This window comes from Hyposmocoma kahamanoa, unplaced genomic scaffold (assembly GCF_003589595.1).
Source record: "Hyposmocoma kahamanoa isolate Upper Pololo Valley unplaced genomic scaffold, ASM358959v1 78, whole genome shotgun sequence".
In the NCBI taxonomy this organism is placed as follows: domain Eukaryota; kingdom Metazoa; phylum Arthropoda; class Insecta; order Lepidoptera; family Cosmopterigidae; genus Hyposmocoma; species Hyposmocoma kahamanoa.
The window spans coordinates 19,014,597-19,032,293 of record NW_020653945.1 but is presented as its reverse complement, the minus strand read 5'-3'; the positions used below and the strand labels follow the sequence as shown (position 1 = coordinate 19,032,293).

Here is a 17,697-nt window from a genome sequence, read left to right as displayed (position 1 = left end):
ACTATCGCTAAACCAGAAATTGTTGACCTCACCGATGTCTTACACTTTAAGCAGTTAAAAAATCGACCATACAACAACTGTAATAAAATTTATTTTATTGAAGATCTGATCTTGTACTACCACGATGTTCATGTATTTGTGTCTGTTGCAAATTTTGAATAACAATCGGAATGTTATTATTGAATCGTATACATTGCCCATTAAATGAATTTGAGATTTCATGAAGACTACTGTAAAGAACAGCTAATTTATTTTTATTCCTCGTAATAATGTTATGTCTGTCACTATTTTTCATAAAAAAAATAATATTAAGATAAAAACATTATGATATTCAGTAAAGTAAATATTGCAATTAATATAGCGACATCTCTGTCACTTTTCTGGTAGCTGTAAAAGTATCTGGTTGAGTAAAGAAACTCTCACAAGTTTCTCATAGATGGCGCTACGCCAAAAAACCGTTTAAACCCATCTGCAGCAAGCACATTGAAAAATTCGTAAGATCTGTTGACTCGATCTGTAAGCACAGCTAGTCAGAGCCGTAGCCACGGCAGAGATCAAAAAGCCACGGTGAAGCAATAGACTGGTTCGTGTCCATTCGGATGAAAGGAATTTTTCTTTGTATTTGTTCGATCTTTGTATCTATAACAATAACAACTGTAATTATGAATAGTAATTTTTTAATAAGAGTCATTTCTAAATTCTAGAAAACTTATTTAAATAAACGAAAGGATTTAGAAATAGAAATTAATAGTAATATTAATATGAATAGTAAAAACAAAACCATTTATTGCAACGCCACATTATAAAAAAAAAGACTAATAATAATAAAAATAGAAATGAAACGAAAAACAGCGTAACAACATGTAAACAAAAAGGTTACATAATACTAACTGACAAGTGTGCAGCTGTGGCGTATAAAAAAGGATCCCATTCAGCAATGTCACAAAACCAAGACTAGGAATTTAGCAAAACGATTTTCCGTTCTTTTTTTCGATCAATGTTATGACCAATGAACGAAAACATTGATTGTGAGAAAATTTGCACGTCCTATTATATTGGTAACACTTTTTATTATGATACCAAGTGACTGGATGAACTAGTCGTGCGCCTGGTGTTAAGCGACACGCCTGTCCATAGTAGTTACAGTACCACTCAAAGCTTTAAATCGCAATGATCTGAAGAACACTGCCAGTGCGCCTGTCAACCTAAGACATAAGTTGACAAGTTCCATGTGCCTGTGATTTCACCATGACGGTTGCCCTTCAAAACCAAAACACAGTAATGGTCACATTACTGCTTGGCGGCAGAAATAGGTGAGGTGGCAGTATTTCCCTGGACGAACCCTTTCAGAAGGAGTTCTGGTGCCGTTAAGTTATAGCTAGAAAGAAAATAAAAGGGTAATTCTTACAAAATCTCGAAATTCTGGTCTTTAGATTTATAAAAAAAAAGTATTTGATTCTTGCTGTAAAATTAATATTGAATAGCAAATTATAATAATTCCTTTGCTACTAATGCCTACACAAAATATTGATTATTCTATTTAAATAATATAATATAAAAATGTCCTCAAAATCATTACCTCGCTTTGTCCCAAGTTTCATAATCAAACAAAATATGTACTACGTATCCTGTGGTAAAAACACGATAAATGAATTTAAAAATTTATATTATTCATGTCCCAACCAACAACGTGTCACGAGGGGCTCTTCTTGATGAATTCGTTCTTCAAGAAGAAGCCTCAAAGGAAGTGGACTTGGCGAAGCCCCGACGCTGTGACTAAAAATGAGATCGATTTCATCCTGACGGACAAGAGACACATATTCAGAGATGTCTCAGTGATCAACAGGTTTAGCACCGGATCTGATCACCGACTTGTACGAGGCTCTCTGAATATCGATGTCAAACTTGAAAGAAGCCGCTTGATGAAGTCCACGCTCCGTCCTAATCCACTCCAGATCATGGCGGGCTCCGAGAAGTTCCATGAACTTCTCGAAGCGAGATTCGTCGAGCTGAAACCCACCGAGGACGTTGACGAGGCCCTACAAAGCGTGGTTGGGACGCTGAGAAGCGAGGGCATCAAATTCTGTCAATTGCAGCGTACGGGAAAGAAGTCTAAACTCTCGGATGAGACTCTGCGACTTATGACGAAAAGACGCGATGACATCCAGGCCACTTCGTCAGAGAGGTCATACCTAAACAAGCAGATTGCGAAGATGGTACGGCGTGACCTTCGGAGTTCCAATACACGCCTCATTGAGGAGGCGATAGAGCGAAACCGAGGGTCCAAAGTATTCACTCAGCAGCTTGGAAGGAGCCACCTGACGAAGCTTACAACGCACGATGGCCTAACCGTTACGTCAAAGCCGCAGATACTCGCCGAGATAGAGGACTTCTATGGCCGTTTGTACGCTGTAAATGCTCCTCGGGTCCAGCGTGACAATCACGATTTGAGAGCCACCTTGACGCGCCACTATACCGACGACCTGCCAGAAATCAGTCAAGACGAGATCGTGTTGGCTCTAAAACAGCTTAAAAATGGAAAAGCCCCCGGTGAAGACGGAGTTACTTCGGAGCTTTTGAAGTCTGGAGGAGTTCCTATTATCCAGGAACTTCAGAAGCTCTTTAACTTGGTCATTCACTGCGGGAGAACTCCACGGGCGTGGAACAGGAGTATTGTAGTTCTCTTCTTTAAAAAGGGAGATAAAACTCTACTGAAAAACTACCGACCCATCTCACTCCTGAGTCACGTCTACAAGCTGTTTTCTAGAGTCATCACGAATCGCCTCGCAAGAAGACTCGACGAGTTTCAGCCACCGGAACAGGCCGGGTTTCGGGGAGGATATGGCACCATAGACCACATACACACAGTGAGGCAGATTATACAGAAGTCCGAAGAGTATAATCGGCCCCTGTGTTTAGCTTTCGTGGACTATGAGAAGGCCTTTGACTCTGTCGAAACCTGGGCTGTCCTGGAATCCTTACAGCGGTGCCAAGTAGACTATCGTTATATACAAGTGTTGAGATGTCTTTACGATGCTGCTACCATGAGTGTCCAAGTACAGGACCAGCAGTCTGAACCTATCCAATTACGCAGAGGGGTGAGACAGGGGGATGTCATATCCCCGAAACTGTTCACCGCTGCATTGGAGGATATGTTTAAGACGCTGGACTGGAAAAGGATGGGCATTAACATAAACGGCGAGTACATCTCACACTTGCGATTTGCAGATGACATAGTCCTAATGGCAGAATCGCTGGAGGAACTGGATCAGATGCTGAACAGCCTAGCATCCGCCTCGCGGCGGATTGGTCTCGGCATGAACTTTGATAAAACCAAAGTCATGATCAATGACCACATTGATCCGAGACCCATCTGCGTCGATGGCCACCTTCTTGAAGTTGTTTCCGAATACACTTACCTCGGGCAGATTCTGCAGTTAGGTAGAAATAACTTCGAGAAGGAGGCCAGGAGGAGGATTCAGCTTGGCTGGGCAGCGTTTGGGAAGCTACGTCGAGTCTTTTCGTCGCCCATCCCGCAGAGCTTGAAAACAAAGGTTTTCAACCAGTGCGTCCTACCAGTTCTAACGTACGGAGCTGAGTCGTGGACACTCACGATACGGCTAGTCCACCAGTTTAAAGTCGCTCAGCGAGCTATGGAACGAGCTATGCTCGGAGTTTCTCTGAAAGATAAACTCCGTAATGAGGTTATCAGACAGAGAACCAAAGTGATCGACATAGCTCTTCGGATAAGCAAGCTGAAGTGGCAGTGGGCTGGACATATCTGCCGAAGAACCGACAACCGCTGGGGTAAACGAGTTCTTGAGTGGAGACCACGACTTGGCAAACGTAGTGTGGGACGCCCTCCAGCCAGATGGAGTGACGATCTGCGGAAGATTGCTGGCAGGAAATGGATGCGTCAAGCCGAGAACAGGGCGAAATGGCGTGCATTAGGGGAGGCCTATGTCCAGCAGTGGACTGCAATAGGCTGATGATGATGTCCCAACCAAAAAAAAATCCCTCTCACTTATGCCTTCACTCGATTTGTGAATGCATTTTTTATCTTTGGTAAATGCATAGGTTTTTGAAAATTACTGCACTGTAAACGTTTCAACATGATGAAATTTAAGTTGTGTGTGTAAAAAGTATATACTACGAAAAGATTTAATTTAAAATTCTACTACTAATGATTTTTACCAGTCATTCCCTTAAATCACATAAAAAGAAGAAGCGTTTGATTTTATTTATTAAGTAAGTTTACACAAAATATTAAATCTAAAAGTAACTTTATATCGCTATTTTTGCATGGTTTATTTTATTTTCGTCATTCCCTCACCTTCAAATGTTCTTTTTTTTTAAAGTAATTTATTTTGGGGACTACTATATCATCAAAAACTATTTACTTGAGCAGGTACTATGAATTACAAAAAATAAATACAAATTCTTCCTAATCATTTTCATAAATATTGAAGAATTTCGGAATTTCATATATCAGATAACTGCCCAAAAACGGAAAATTGTTCTAATACCACTTCACGGTTTATGAAATAAGGTAACATAATATTTTCCGAATAGATTGCGGTTTTAATAAGCGAAACAGCTCCAGACATACTTACAATCCGTCATTTCATCTTTGAGGCTTTGACTTTGTCTGCGTAGAAAAAGTACATCGAGTTTACTGGAGAAATGATTGGTTCTACATACAAACTTTCATCCCTCATGTCACCTCTATTTATTTGTATCTATTTATTATATTTATTTTTATGAGTAGGCTACGTCCTTATCCTAGATCCCATTTATCTCTATACCATAATTCGTCAAATTTGATTCAGCGGTTTAGGCGTTAAATCGTAACAGATAGAGTTACTTTACATTTATAATATTAATTATATAGTTGGGAATACTACATTTTGTCTTTGGCTCTTACTACTTATTAACTCAGCGTGGTTTAAAAGCCAAAATAACATAATACATTTGAGCGCTGTAACAAAAAGCACTTACTTCTTGTGATGGATATTAACCATAATACCTTAAAGTTGTCTGTAAGAAATATTTACATAGAAATAACATCACCTTTTGCACATTTTATTTATTATTGTTATACTTAATTTGCTTACTTAATGCACATTTATTTACTATTTTTAAATGCTCAAGTTACGGTTACTGCAACTATAATATAACCTCGACGAATTTTACAATTTCACAAATTGTCTAACTTTTTATGTCATTGACATAGCGTATAAATATGCAATTAGAGAAAAGTAACTTTTCAACAGCTTGATGTATAACTGAGTGTATGTACTTAATTAGAGGTAAAATGGTGCCTTTAATGGACGTCGTATATATAACTATCACTACACAAGCCTTGATCGATCTCTAAGGTGCGCTGGTACACTTTAATATAAGGTATTAAGTAGGTATGTGAGTACTCCATACTTCCATTCTTGTCTACCTAGTATCGTGAAATGTTTCCGGTGTTCTATTCGATCAATGATCGCAGGATGTTTTGTAAAACTTCTGAAGACTTTTAGGAAGCGAACTGACAAAGAAAACACGATATTATCTGAGATCAAAACGGGCGTATCAGCGCTAACAAAATTGAACACAATGACATGTTGATAAGGTAGAATTTACAATGTAACAAGAAAAATAACTCTTGCCTAACCAGATGGGTAATTTATTAAATTATGGGTGCTAATAAGTACAAACATCGTTCTATTGTAAATTCCAAATTACGGCGTTGTTTGGGCCGTATTTAGTGATCTTATTTACATGCTTTGCATGCTTAACATGCCGCCATAGGAATTGGAATCGTCGACCTCTCAATAAGAAGTGGTGATTGGTGTCGTCAATTGTTTCACTTCAAATCAACCAGTTAACTTGAGCTTTCCTATAATGGACGAAAATTGCAAAATTACATATTTATTTACCGATGAAATTTGATTCCGTTTGTTTTGTAATTAGATGTTTTGCTGTTTTTCCCTACACCACCGAATGGTACAGCCCCCTTTGTTAGAGATATTATCTTTATTACAATAAATACAGAATATTTTTGGAATATACGAAGACGTACACACAATTGTTGGCGCTGTACTATTTCAGATTTCTAATTTGTAATTTCAGTGCAAACGAGATTTGATATTTATAAGTGACGTATCACTGATGAGTTACCAGGAATGTATGGCCCTTATTTCGTCTCTATTTCTGGTTATATACTCGATGCATTCAGACAACATGGTGGACTCATTGACTTACAAATAAATGGACGACGGGTCTAATACAAAAACCACGAAAAAAATGTCCCAAGTCAACCTATTCGAAATTTAAATTGTAATGTCATCGCAGTATCGCGCTGTCCGTAGAACAAATGAAGACTAAAGCGGAGTGTCGCGCTCTGTATACGATTTTAGCGCCTTAAAAGTGCGGACACTTTTTAGCGCGGACCCGTCGTCCATTTATTTGTAAGTCAATGACTACATAGGTAACTTATTGCTAGTGTCAAGATCTAAACCTAATTTGATCGTTTGAGCCGAAAGACGTCCACTCCTGAACATAGGCCTCCCTCAAAGAACGCCACAACGACCGATCCCATGCTGCTCGCATCCAGCGGATTCCCGCTACCTTCACCCGAGTATCGGTCCACCTTGGAGGTGGTCTGCCAACGCTGCGTCTACCAGTACGCGGTTGCCGCAGAACTCTTCGACCCCATCGGCCATCCGTTCTAAACCCAACTAAACCTATTAGTACAATTATATAACTTGTTGACGGCCTCAGTGATCGAGTGGTTTGCACAACGGTTTTCATGATATCGCCATCTCTGAGGTCCCGGGTTCGATCCCCGGCCGGGTCAGTGTCGAAGCTAACTTTTCTGTATTGTCTCGGGTCTGGATGTTTACGGTACTGTCGTTGTTTCCGATTTCCATAACACAAGTGCTTTAGCTACTTACTTTGGTATCAGAGCTACTTATGTGATGTTGGCGTATGTGATGTTGACCTTAACGTGCATAAAATATTATTAGTGCCAGTGTTAATTAGACAAATGCTCAAATATCCGTTTTAAATAGCAAAAGATAGAGCACAAAATTCTCTTTTAAATACAGTAAAATTAGTTATCGTGTTCGATTTATCGGAACTAACGATGCATAGCTGAAATATCATTAAACCATTTCAATATTCTAAAACTGATTTATGGTTTATAAGATATCTGAAAAAAAAATATTTTGTCACTTTAGCCGCGGTTTCGTTAGCGGAGGGCAGTATGAATACACGAACAAAGAAGTGTTTTGTCAATGGATATTTTCTTTATTTATGTTAAATTTATTTTAAGAACTATATTAAATTAAACTTGTGAGTCTAGTAAAACACTGAATTGTATTAGTTTTAGTAGCAGTGGAGCTTCTTGTGACAGAGTTCGTCAAGTGTTGTACTGCCACCTTACATATTTCTGCCGCCAAGCAATGTGAGCATTACTGGGTTTCGGGTTTGATGGGTAAGGGTGCTGGTGAGATGACAGGTACATGGGACTTGTCTCAGGGTGATGAGCGCAGTGGCATTGTCCCTCAGATCTTTGCGATTTGGTCGCAAATAATGGTCGTCCGGTCACTTGGTAACATAAAAAAGTAAGGTTTTAATTAAATTTTTATTGAATTGATATTCAATTATTTTTTGTGAAATTACTCCACTAGTTTGTTATAATTATTAATACAAAGATCGAACACTCAGAAAAAGCACTCAGAAAAAATTCCTTCGATCCCATTGACTTACAAATAAATGGACGACGGGTCTAATACAAAAACCACGAAAAAAATGTCCCAAGTCAACCTATTCGAAATTTAAATTGTAATGTCATCGCAGTATCGCGCTGTCAGTATAACAAATGAAGACTAAAGCGGAGTGTCGCGCTCTGTATACGATTTTAGCGCCTTACAAATGCGGACACTTTTTAGCGCGGACCCGACGTCCATATAATTGTAAGTCAATGTTCGATCCGGTCGGATTCGAACCGACGTCTTCTTGCATACCGTGCCAGACGCTATACCAACTAAGCCACGGAACGAACCAACGGACCTCACGAATTTCTCTATGAGCTTGCGTCGTGTCTTTGTAGTTGGTCTTTCAACGACTTTTTAGTCGTAGCGCCATCTATGAGAAATCTATTACAGATTTATCACCCAGTTAGTACCTTTACAGCTACCAGTCTTGGCGAGAGATGTCGCTATTCACTGTGTAAATTAAATTTTTATTGAATTGATATTCAATTATTTTTTGTGAAATTACTCCACTAGTTTGTTATAATTATTAATACAAAGATCGAACACTCAGAAAAAACACTCAGAAAAAATTCCTTCAATCCGGTCGGATTCGACGACTAAAAAGTCGTTGAAAGACCAAGTACAAAGACAAGACGCAAGCACATAGACAAATTCGTGAGGTCCGTTAGTTCGTTCCGTGGCTTAGTTGGTATAGCGTCTGCCACGGTATGCAAGAAGACGTCGGTTCGAATCCGACCGGATCGAAGGAATTTTTCTGAGTGTTTTTTCTGAGTGTTCGATCTTTGTATTAATAATTATAACAAGTAAGGTTTTGTTTTGCATCGTAAAAAAATGATACTATTTTTTATATATATGATATATAACTTCAAGCTAAAATTTATTATACTTTTTAGGTTCATTTATTTTTGCTAAAACATGAATTGAACTTGGAATTTAAAATTTAGTAGACAAACGTTAACTTAAGCACTTAATCTTTGAGTTTTGAAAACACTACTTCAAGTCGACGAGCGGCGAATTTATCTGGGGATTAGAACATTATGCATAAGTAAGTGAAGCTTAATTAGATTAATTTTAGATTACATCTGTTGTAGACATGGTTGCTCTTTACAAAATTTGAAGAAAATGGCTGCCTTTGTTCCAAAATTCGCCATAAGGTTCATTTAAAAAGAATAGACAATTTAATTTAAGATGCCTAAAATACAGGTACATATTTACTTAGTTTAGGCATCGCAATTACACACTAGGTTCTAATATTAAAATGTACAGCTTAACTTTGAAGAATGTAATAAGAAGGAAATCTAAATTATACAATTTAGATTTCCTTCTTAATGTTTATTTTAATACTATAATAGCTTTATATACATTTATTTTACTTGTACTGTATTAGATTAAGTTATATTGAAATAAATTTATCATTATCTTTAGTTCTTTATGACTTCTTCAACAATATTTTTTTAACAAAAGTGAATATTATTTGAAGTAGCATTACAGAAATTCAATACGTGCCAAGTAAGAAGAGAATGAAATCGCATTACTAAATTCTACAAAAACACGCGCTGCATTTTACAATATCAATATTGTACTTGTTTTTTAAATGTATTTTGAATACTCATCGTTATTGTACAAGTATGTTAGTAATAACATACAACACAAATAAATAAACACCTATTCAATGCCTGAAAATTACTCACTCCTTATTATAACTACGTTATCGACATTTTTAGCGAAATTTAGTTTTTAAGATAATCAGTACAAACAGAGTACAAAAAAAACCGACCTCAAAAGACATACATCTCCTAGTTTGCCATCTTTAGATGTGGGATATTTTCTTCAAATTTAAATTAGACCACTACAGATCTACCCTCAGTCCAACAAAAAAAGAATCATCAAAATCGGTTCTCAAATATGTGAAAAAAAAGTTATCACGTAACATACATACAAAACAAAAAAAAACATGCAGTCGAATTGAGAACTTCCTTCTTTTTTTTAAAGTCCTATATAATACCTAGCACCAGGAAAAGATACCTACAACCCATAAGCAGTTTTTAAATATCCTATTTAGTTTGTTTTTTTTTTGAAGCAAAATCAGCTAATTAATATTGTTTTGTAGTGTTTGTGACAATAATAATAAATATGTTAATTTGCCACCACAAAATACAAAACAATATAAATGTTAGTCATTCATTACAGAAGTATATTGTGGGAACTCGCGCTTGATGTAGGTATTTCACCTTTATTACATGTCACCAGGCCCCACCCCTTGAATAATGAGACTTAACATTACTAAGTACATAGATCGTAGGTGAATAAACTTGTTAAAATAAAATAAAAACGAAAAAGTAGGAGTAGTACTATCTATACTTATTATTGTGCGTGCGCGTGCGTGTGCGTGTGCGTGTGCGTGTGCGTCTTCGTGTGCGTGTGCGCGTGCGCGTGCGTGTGCGTGTGCGTGTGCGTGTGCGTGTGCGTGTGCGTGTGCGTGTGCGTGTGCGTCTGCGTGTGCGTGTGCGTGTGCGTGCGTACGTGCGTGCGTGCTTGCGTGCGTGTGGGCGTGCGTGTGAGCGTGCGTATGAGCGTGTGTGTATGTGTTGTTTGTGGGTGTTGTGGGTGTGGTGTTTAAATATAAACTGTGTAATGTATATACGTGGGGCGCATTATACGTTTCCGAAATGAAAAAATACTATAAATGGTCAGAAATGAATTTATTGTTTCTTAAAAAATTTTTTTTTTCATGCGAATGAACCAATTTTGAAAACATTTATGCCACTCCTCTATATTTCATACTCTTCAACAGCTTCTTCAAGTGATGAAAATCGTTGACCGCGTAGCTGGTTCTTAATTTTTTGAAATAACTAAAAGTCACAAGGTCGGGACTGTACGCGGGATGGCGCATAAGGTCAACGTTGTTCACCTTCACAAATTCATTTGTCTGTCTGGCCGTGCGAGAACTGGCATTATCGTGGTGCAAGATGAAATGGCGTTTATGGTTATTTTTACGGAGTTTGTCAATAACTTCCGGCAAACAAATGGTCGTGTACCAATCACTATTCACAGTACAACGATTCTCCAAAGCAACAGTAGCCACGTGTACAGTTTTATTTAAAAAAGACGCAAACATCTCTCATCAATCATCACTTTGCACACGCGCCAATTTGGTTGGTTTCGGCTCATCTCGAAAGACCCATACGCTCGATTGGTGCTTTGTTTTGGAATCGTAAAATCCATGTTTCGTCACCGGTTACTATGTCCCACGCCAAATTTGACGCCCCTTCGTTGAAACTGGTAAGCATGGCATTGCACCATGTGACGCGATCCGTTTTTTGAGCCTCAGACAAATTGTGTGGGGTCCACCGAAAGCACAGCTTTTTCACACCCAAATATTTGTGTAGTATTGATTTTATTTGACTCATGCCTATGACTAAAGAATTTCATGGTATGCACAGCATCGATGTTTTTGTTGTTCACAGCAGTGGACGGGCGACCGTCACGAAATTCGTCACAGAGATTCACACGCCCGCGTTTGAATTCCGCAAACCGGCTATAAATAGTCGTCTTGCATGGTGCTTCATCAGTAATGTCAGCATTACAGTGTTCCAGTTTTGAAGGGCAAGGGTGCTGATGAAATTACAGGCACATGGGACTTGTCAACTTATGTTTAAGACAAATTAAATTTTAGCTATCTACAATCAGTCTTTTTTAAATAATATCAAGTGACGGGACGAACAAGTCGTGCGCCTGATGCTAACATGCTCGTCCATTACAGTTGCAGTGCCACTCAGAGCTTTAAAACTCAAAGATCTTACTGCCACTGCCACCGCGCCCGTCACCATGAGACATAAGTTGACAAGACCCATGTACCTGTAATTTCGCCAGCATATAAGACAGTAACGTTTATATTTAAATAAATAAGAATCAGACATAAAGCAGCAATTAAATAAACTTTTAACATTTACTTAGTGCAGCCTTACCCAACCTCTATCGGAAAATAAATCGAAATTAAACAAAATCCTTTTTTTAATTTTATAACAAAGAGAAACAAAAATAACGGTTAAAGTAACCGCTTAACATAGATTAATAATAATAACTCTTTATTGCACAAAGAAAAGATACATGAAACACAAGTTATAAAGGACATATACAAATTAAATCAAAGTTCAATGAATAAAAAATGTACTAAAGTTTACAATAGTTACAAGGACGTAAAATGAACTTCGAATCACTCAACAAACCTGTAATACGAGTAGTAGGAAATTAAAACAAATTAATGAAAATAAATGACAGTCAATTTTTTATTTCCAAAATAGACCTAAAATAAAGTACGAAAATAACCGGCCAGTCTTATGAAAATAACACTGCATTATTTTGGAGGTTGTACTAGTGTTGCGCTAAGCGTGCCTGCGTTTGTACAAAAACCTTCGTACAAAAAGAACAGTCTATGGAATTCTACAAACTAAAAATTTTATGTTGAAAATCGTACGTTACGTCATACAAATTACAATTAAATAAAGTTATATAATAATATGTCGTACGTTTTGTGTGGCTGAGCGTAGAATAGTCACCCATTTAGATTTTCCTTCCTACAGTGACTATACAATATTGTAGAAAACATTTTTGTGTAGTTCAACATCGACTTTGGCTAATGTATGATTTTATCTAGTACCACGTTATCTACACAAACAAACAAGTTCTGAAAGCTTTTTGGACATGTACACTGATTATGTGGAGATAAAATTAAGTAGGTACCAATACGTATAGAAATCACATTTTCTGAGCAATGGTATAAATACGAAATAAATGTGAAGGTTGTTATTTCTGTGATTCCAGGCGTAAATGTACCTTATAGTGTTAACTTGGGGGGCGGGTGGTATAATTTTTCTGGTACCATATGTCGACATCGAGGGTAAAACCTATTTAGGAGTTTACCTATTTATGAGGTTTGTTCTAATGTAATGAAACTATTACAAAATGTTTGTTACTGGTTTACATATTTCGCCTTTCTATTGAATCGATTCGCTTGAAAATCGTATTGAAATGAATCTATGCAAAAACTCGTTATCGTATACACTTGAATCGATTTAATAAAATGGAATCGTAAGTGAGTTTCCATAGGATTGCAGGGTGTTGTGTGGAGTTACCTCTTTTTCGCCTATAAAATATTTTTTACATCAAAGCTAATAATTATTGAATTATGCCAAATACTGTATTATTTTACGCGTTTAATGTCTCTGACCAACTTTTTGGGCAAAAATGGGACAAAATTTGCTTTGGGTAAATACCCGTTTAAAATTCAGGCGGATTGATTGGGGTTTAACCCACTACTCAACTGTGACCATATGTTAGAAGTGAAACTATTTTTTCGAAAAAATCACGTATATTTTTTTCAAACAAAGTAACATTCTGGACTCTTTACAGATTCCACGGTCACGACTGATCAAACAGATATACGCGATTTTGATCATGAAAAAATGGTTTAATATCCAATGTGCAGCAATCGCGAAATCCCGACAAGTAAATGTGTAGTCAAGTAGAAATTTTAGAATTGCAAGTGGCAACTGAATCGATTACGAGGCTCTAACTGCTATCAAATTTACTTATAACTAAACTATAACTAAGAAAATTAATCTATTTTTCGGGTATGCAAATTTGCTTTTTCAAACAAACCAACGTTTCGTGCCTCGTACGCACTTCGTGATGAAAAGCGTCTCATCGTCACCTCCAGTCCATTGTATGAAAAACAAATATACGCTTTTTGGGTCCAAAAAAAAGTTTCATTTCCAATGTGTAACAATCGTGAAAACGTAAGAACTCGATAAATTATATATCTACTTTAATGCTCGAATTTATTATAGTATTTAATTTTGTTTTGTTGTGCATTTAAACCCGATATTGTAATTATTTTGTCCCGTATTTTGGTCTGCAGGAAGAAATTTCTTATAGAAATGAGCAGTACATTTTGTTTCTGTTTTCCATTCTACTAAATGTGATTTGTGTTTTCCTGTACAATAAATAATTAATTAAAATAAATAAATATATGTACTAACACCTCTCAAGCAGATCGTCGTGGGTTCGAATCCGGGCTTGCACCTCTGAGCTTTTCGGCATTTATATGCGGTATTTAATAATATGTGTGAAGTTCCCAATCTGCATTCGGTCCGCGTGGGAACTACAGCACGGACAGTCTCATTGTGAGAGAGGAGAACTGTGCTCAGCAGTGGGACTATATATAGGCTAACAATTATATTATATTAGTCCGGCTAAACATTCTAATATCCCGTATATTTAGTATATTTTTTATCCTTCCCTTAATTACAACAGTGTCCAATGAGGCTACAGTTATGTAGTAATTAATAGACTATGAGACTTGTTTACGCAGTAGTTATGCTGTTTGATTAAGAAGCAATGTTGTATTATATTATACAAATATTGTAACATAGTGTATTTATACAACATCAAGGATACTTTCCTTGATGTTGTACGAAACGAGTTTTGTACAAAACTCATAGTCAGGAAATTCCTAGTTTTAAAATATATAAATGGTGTGGTTATCGGACACGTTTATTACTATTATTTTATTTATTCTTTTAAATCAGGCAACATGACCCACATAATAATATATACCTTCAGGACTAACATACATATAATATAAAAAACAAAACTAATAACATTAGGTTACATTATGCATGTTTTTAGCGTAATAAATGTCGTTAAAATTGTTGTGTGTATAATAATAATGTATGCATAAAAAATGTGTCAGATATTCAAAAACCTATTCAAGACGATTTAGAGAATGTTACCAAAATGGACACACGATAATGGTATGGTAAAAACCAAATGTGTCACATTCACTCACCGTATAATATACAGGCAAAGAACAAAAATGATATTTCAATAGTTGGACGCAATTATGAGTGTTTACATAAGAATAAAATAGGATGTATTTGTGCTAATTTAGAATACGTTACATTACGTACGTACGTAAACTTTAAATATGTAGGTCTAATTATAGAACGTAATTTTAATTGGAAGATGCATGTTAGCGAAATTTCTATGTTTGTAAGTTTGTTGTTCACTTAAATAATATATATAATAAAAAATTGTATATGGCGTATCATGCACTGGCAGACTCGCTTATCAGCTACGGATTAAATGGTCGGACCTTTGCTACTTTTCTAAAAGAAATCAGAAAATTACAAACTAGGCAGATAATACAGTTAGTATGCAAAAAAGTGAAACAAAAGTGCAAAGGCACAGAATACAATGACTTATTTAGTCACTGTAAGGTCATGCCAATAGAAATAAAGAGCAGATATTTGATAGTATTGGAAAATTACTATAGTGATAATTATATAGTTAGGCTTAAGAATAGGTATATGACAAAAATAATAAGGCAGGGTAAACTAGTGCAGTTTAAAGCAAATAACTATTATGGAAAAAAATGTACACGTTATTCAGTTCCAAAAAAATATATAACGACATTGATTGGCTAAGGAATGACACAAAATTAAGTGAAAATGCACTAAAATGAAGGTTAAAGGCGTACTTCTTAATGTAATTATTATATTTTATTTCGTAAGCACAGTTAATATTATGTAATGTTATAAAATACATAGTAAAGTAGGTATAATTAAGTAGGAGTGCACATGTCGCCAACAAACTGCAAGGCAATGTAGCGACTTTTAGTAAATAAGATACCTGTTATATTTTTCTTGAAATAAATAAATTTTAAAAAATCTACACGAACTGCACTTGGCGGCGTATTAAAAGGTCACATCCCACACTAGCTGTCTACCTAGTGTCGCATTAGGTACCGACGGTCATACCATTGAACTTTTTGGCTTTGTTATGGCAGATGCCGATTAACTTCACATCGTTTAATTAAAATGTCTAGAGTCAATTATTATAAGTTACTTATCATGGTATGATTTTTATTCTTTTCCTAACACTTCAGAGGTACCTGAGCGTGAAACCGTTCATGCTCCACAGGTTAGCAAACAGAAATTGGCACTTTAAGGATAGGCATGGCAGAGCGTAAGCTTTAAAGACACAGTTGTCTACCCTTAAAGCTGTCAAGTCTCGCTTGCCATCAATCCGTAATCGTGAAGCCTAAAATCGCTCCGAAATATCGGAAAAAGTATAAAAAGTTATGCCGTCTTAGGCTCAATTTACATTGCCGCGTAATGGAATGGAAGCGATTTTTTTGTACATAGTATAGTGCCAAATTGAAGCCTTACCAGTCACAAGACAGACGTGTTTTCAATCAAAGATTTTTTTGTGAAAACCTTTTGTTTATAATAGTAACAAGATCTAGCCCTTAAATACAAGACAAGAACAAGCATGCTGCAGCTGGTGGCTACTAACCACAATTGACTGCGAGCAATAAAGACCTTGTAGCAGTAGAGCTCCTTGTAAAAGAGTTCGTCCAGGGAAGTACTGCCACCTTACCTATTTCTGCCGCCAGACAGTAATGGTAACGTTACTGCGTTCCGGTTTTGAAAGGTAAGGGTGCTGGTGAAATTACAGGCACATGGAACTTGTCGACTTATGTCTCAAGGTGAAGGGCGCACTGGCAGTGCCCCTCAGATCTTTGTGGTTTAAAGCTCTTAAATGGCACTGCAACTATTACGAATATGCGTGTCGCTTACCGCCAGGCGCACGAATTGTTCGTCCTGTCACTTGATGTTATATACATATTAAAACAACTCTCAAAGTGGTGTGACGTGTCAACTTTGCTGATAGTACAAACTCAATACAAGGCAAGTACAAAGTAAATACAAGGCAGTAGCTGGGGGAATTCCTAAGACTGAATTCTCCCGAAGTCCCGCGCCCTGTTTTCGTGTCGAGTTTGTACGTTGCAGAATTGTCATAAAGTTCATTATGCTATGTACTATTTCGTTTCAAAAATTCACTTCCTTTCAGTCCCGCGACAGTGTAAATTGAGCCTTAAGAACACTGTAACTAGTGATAATTGTTTTGTGAATAACCACGAAATTCTTAACATCTGTAAATGTAGAGTCTTTATGTAGAAATAATGAACATTAGTCGTCCTTGGCTTCTACAATTCCGTTTATTACAAGATGATGACGGTCTCAATTAGTTAAACGTTTCGATTTATATTGCAAATTAAACTAATGGTTCTACTACCTTAGAGATTACGATAGCATTGCGCTCCGGATTAAAAGACCAAAGTATACTCAGTAGGTAGGCAAACAGCCACGTTTACGTTTGTAAAGCCTTACCTTTTTATGACTTATTTATACTGCAAATTGTAACATTATGTAAATGAGGAAGGCACAATCCAAATTAATATTATAAATGCGAAAGTAACTCTATTACATTTTCACGCCTGAATCAAATTTGAAAAATTTTGGTCTCTACACCAAATTACGCGCAATTGTTAAAACAATTATCCAAACTATACATATTTACGCCTAAACCGCTGAACCAATTTTAATGAATTTTGGAATAAAGATAGATGGGATCTAGGAGAAGAACATAGGATACTTTTTATTACAAAAATATATCTTAAAGGGGATGAAAGTTTGTATGGAGAACCAATCATTTCTCAATAAGGGATCTGAAAATTAACATTTATGGCTTTTGTAAGAAATAATGTTTCAGCGTTTTTGATCAATTACCACTCAAGGTTAAATAAGGGATGAGTAGGCTACACGAAGTACTTATTCGATGCAGACGAAGCCACGGGCACCAGCTAGTTTTCAATAAGGAATTACGAGACGTTGTTTATTCTTCAGGCGTGGCCACTGTTCCTTTCCAAGAGGGTACGCAGAGTAAATACAATATTTTATGTGTAATAAAGAACAATTGGATGGTGTACATAGGTTGATAAAACACTACCTTCAAAGACGCCAAAAGTTAATTTGTGTTTTAATCAATTTTAATGTCGCACGTCACTACTACAGAAGACACT

The 17,697-nt window shown here is 36.6% G+C and overlaps 1 protein-coding gene across 1 annotated transcript; it reads left to right on the top strand.

Moving 5' to 3' along the window:
* The first annotated feature begins 1,712 nt into the window (after nt 1-1,712).
* On the top strand, nt 1,713-6,722 carry LOC113233423. The gene is made up of 2 exons (XM_026468553.1): nt 1,713-2,512; nt 6,527-6,722. Exons 1-2 carry the CDS (start codon nt 1,713-1,715, stop codon nt 6,720-6,722), a joined length of 996 nt encoding a protein of 331 aa, XP_026324338.1.
* Nucleotides 6,723-17,697: the final 10,975 nt, after the last annotated feature.

What these genes read in the sequence shown, in the direction of transcription:
- LOC113233423 (XM_026468553.1), top strand. Translation starts at nt 1,713, where the DNA reads ATGAATTCGTTCTTCAAGAAGAAGCCTCAAAGGAAGTGGACTTGGCGA. An exon ending in ATCAGTCAAGACGAGATCGT is followed by an intron (nt 2,513 to 6,526) that starts GTTGGCTCTAAA and finishes TGATCGTTTGAG; the next exon opens with CCGAAAGACGTCCACTCCTG.